The sequence below is a fragment of the Nelumbo lutea genome, chromosome 1 (assembly GCF_056320005.1).
Source record: "Nelumbo lutea isolate HS-2025 chromosome 1, American lotus-T2T, whole genome shotgun sequence".
Lineage (NCBI taxonomy): Eukaryota > Viridiplantae > Streptophyta > Magnoliopsida > Proteales > Nelumbonaceae > Nelumbo > Nelumbo lutea.
Genome location: NC_142684.1, coordinates 175,719,778 through 175,721,167, shown reverse-complemented (window position 1 = coordinate 175,721,167; position 1,390 = coordinate 175,719,778). Strand labels below are relative to the sequence as shown.

Here is a 1,390-nt window from a genome sequence, read left to right as displayed (position 1 = left end):
ACCATAGAATCATTAACCTATTTAACCAAGAAAACGAGCTATGGTTAATACATTAATTTGTTTTCTTTTTTTTTTGTATTTTAGCTATTTCTATTTTTACTAACAATAATTCTCATTTTGTCAAATATATTTTTGTTTAATACAAAGAATATATAATATTAATACATGTTCAATTTTTTCCATAAAATTTATAAAAAAATTCTATATTTTATTTTTTATTATTTAATTTATAACACAATAAAAATTACTTATTTAACAAGAGGAAATACAATTCCAATATATTGTTTGATATTGATTTTTAATATTGTGCTCAAATCAATTTATTAGATTAATTAGCCAATCACCCAATTCAAGATGGTAGGTTCATTTACCACCAAACCACTTGACTAAAGGAGCCTAGTTAATTAATTCATGGAACCATTTGACATATTTAGTGGAGTTATGTATCAGACATGAATGCTTTATTCTTTTTTCCTAATTTTTATCTCATTTTCATCACCCATAAAAATAATTCTCATTTATCACACTTTTTTTATATAATAAATCTACATTTTTGTATAATATAATAAATCTACATTTTTCTATCAACCATAAACCATTAAAAATTTAAAATGAAGTTCTTGATCAATTAAACAGGGTGGTTATTACGAGAGCAATTCCACTCAGTTTGTAGAAAGCATCGTTCCGCTCCGTCAAACCAGACTCCTTGGCTTTCCCCTCCGAAAGACCTTCTCCACACGTCGTGGGTGCTTCCATGGCCGCGCTGATCTTTATATTAGCTCCGTTGTAATCCTTCGACTTGAAGTCATTGATGGCATCCTTCACAGAAGAGATGGAATCCGAGTACAGACTCGAGCAATCCTCTAAGGCCTGCCGAGTCATATTCTCCAGTTTCCCATCTTTCAAGAGCTGCTTTATGTATTCATTCACGTTGGTCGCATTGGCTATCATCAACTTCATGGAGATGACGCCGAGTCCCGGCAGGTCCGCCGTTCGGCTCTTGGGATCTGTTTGGAGGGACGCCACGCAGAAGTCGTAGCTCAAGCCCGGCTCTTTGGCCGCTACCTTCTTACAGGTTTCCTCTACAACATCTTCCCCAACTGCAACTTGAGAAAGAATGAGCACAGAGATGGCCAAGTTGAACAAAGAAATGGAACGCCTCATCTTTTCCGATGCCAAGACTGAAATCTCAAATCTCTTCTTCTGTGCCTTGTTTCTTCCGTCATGCCCTATTTATTAATTCTCAAAAGGCCCCAATCCTAACTCAATCGCGTTGTAGACAGAAAAACCGGCACCTAATTAATTAATCAATTCTTCTTACTCGATCGGGCACTCTGCATGCACTCCTCTCAGCCGAGTTTGCATCAGCTGCTATCACCGTCTCAACCGT

At 36.0% G+C, this 1,390-nt stretch overlaps 1 protein-coding gene across 1 annotated transcript; it reads right to left on the bottom strand.

Moving 5' to 3' along the window:
• Positions 1-624: 624 nt before the first annotated feature.
• Positions 625-1,164, bottom strand: LOC148879370 (putative invertase inhibitor). The gene has a single exon (XM_088974188.1). It carries the CDS (start codon positions 1,162-1,164, stop codon positions 625-627), a length of 540 nt encoding a protein of 179 aa, XP_088830314.1.
• Between the last annotated feature and the right edge of the window lie 226 nt (positions 1,165-1,390).

Bases quoted from the DNA above. Each gene is read 5' to 3' on its own strand.
- LOC148879370 (XM_088974188.1), bottom strand. From the start codon at position 1,164: ATGAGGCGTTCCATTTCTTTGTTCAACTTGGCCATCTCTGTGCTCATT.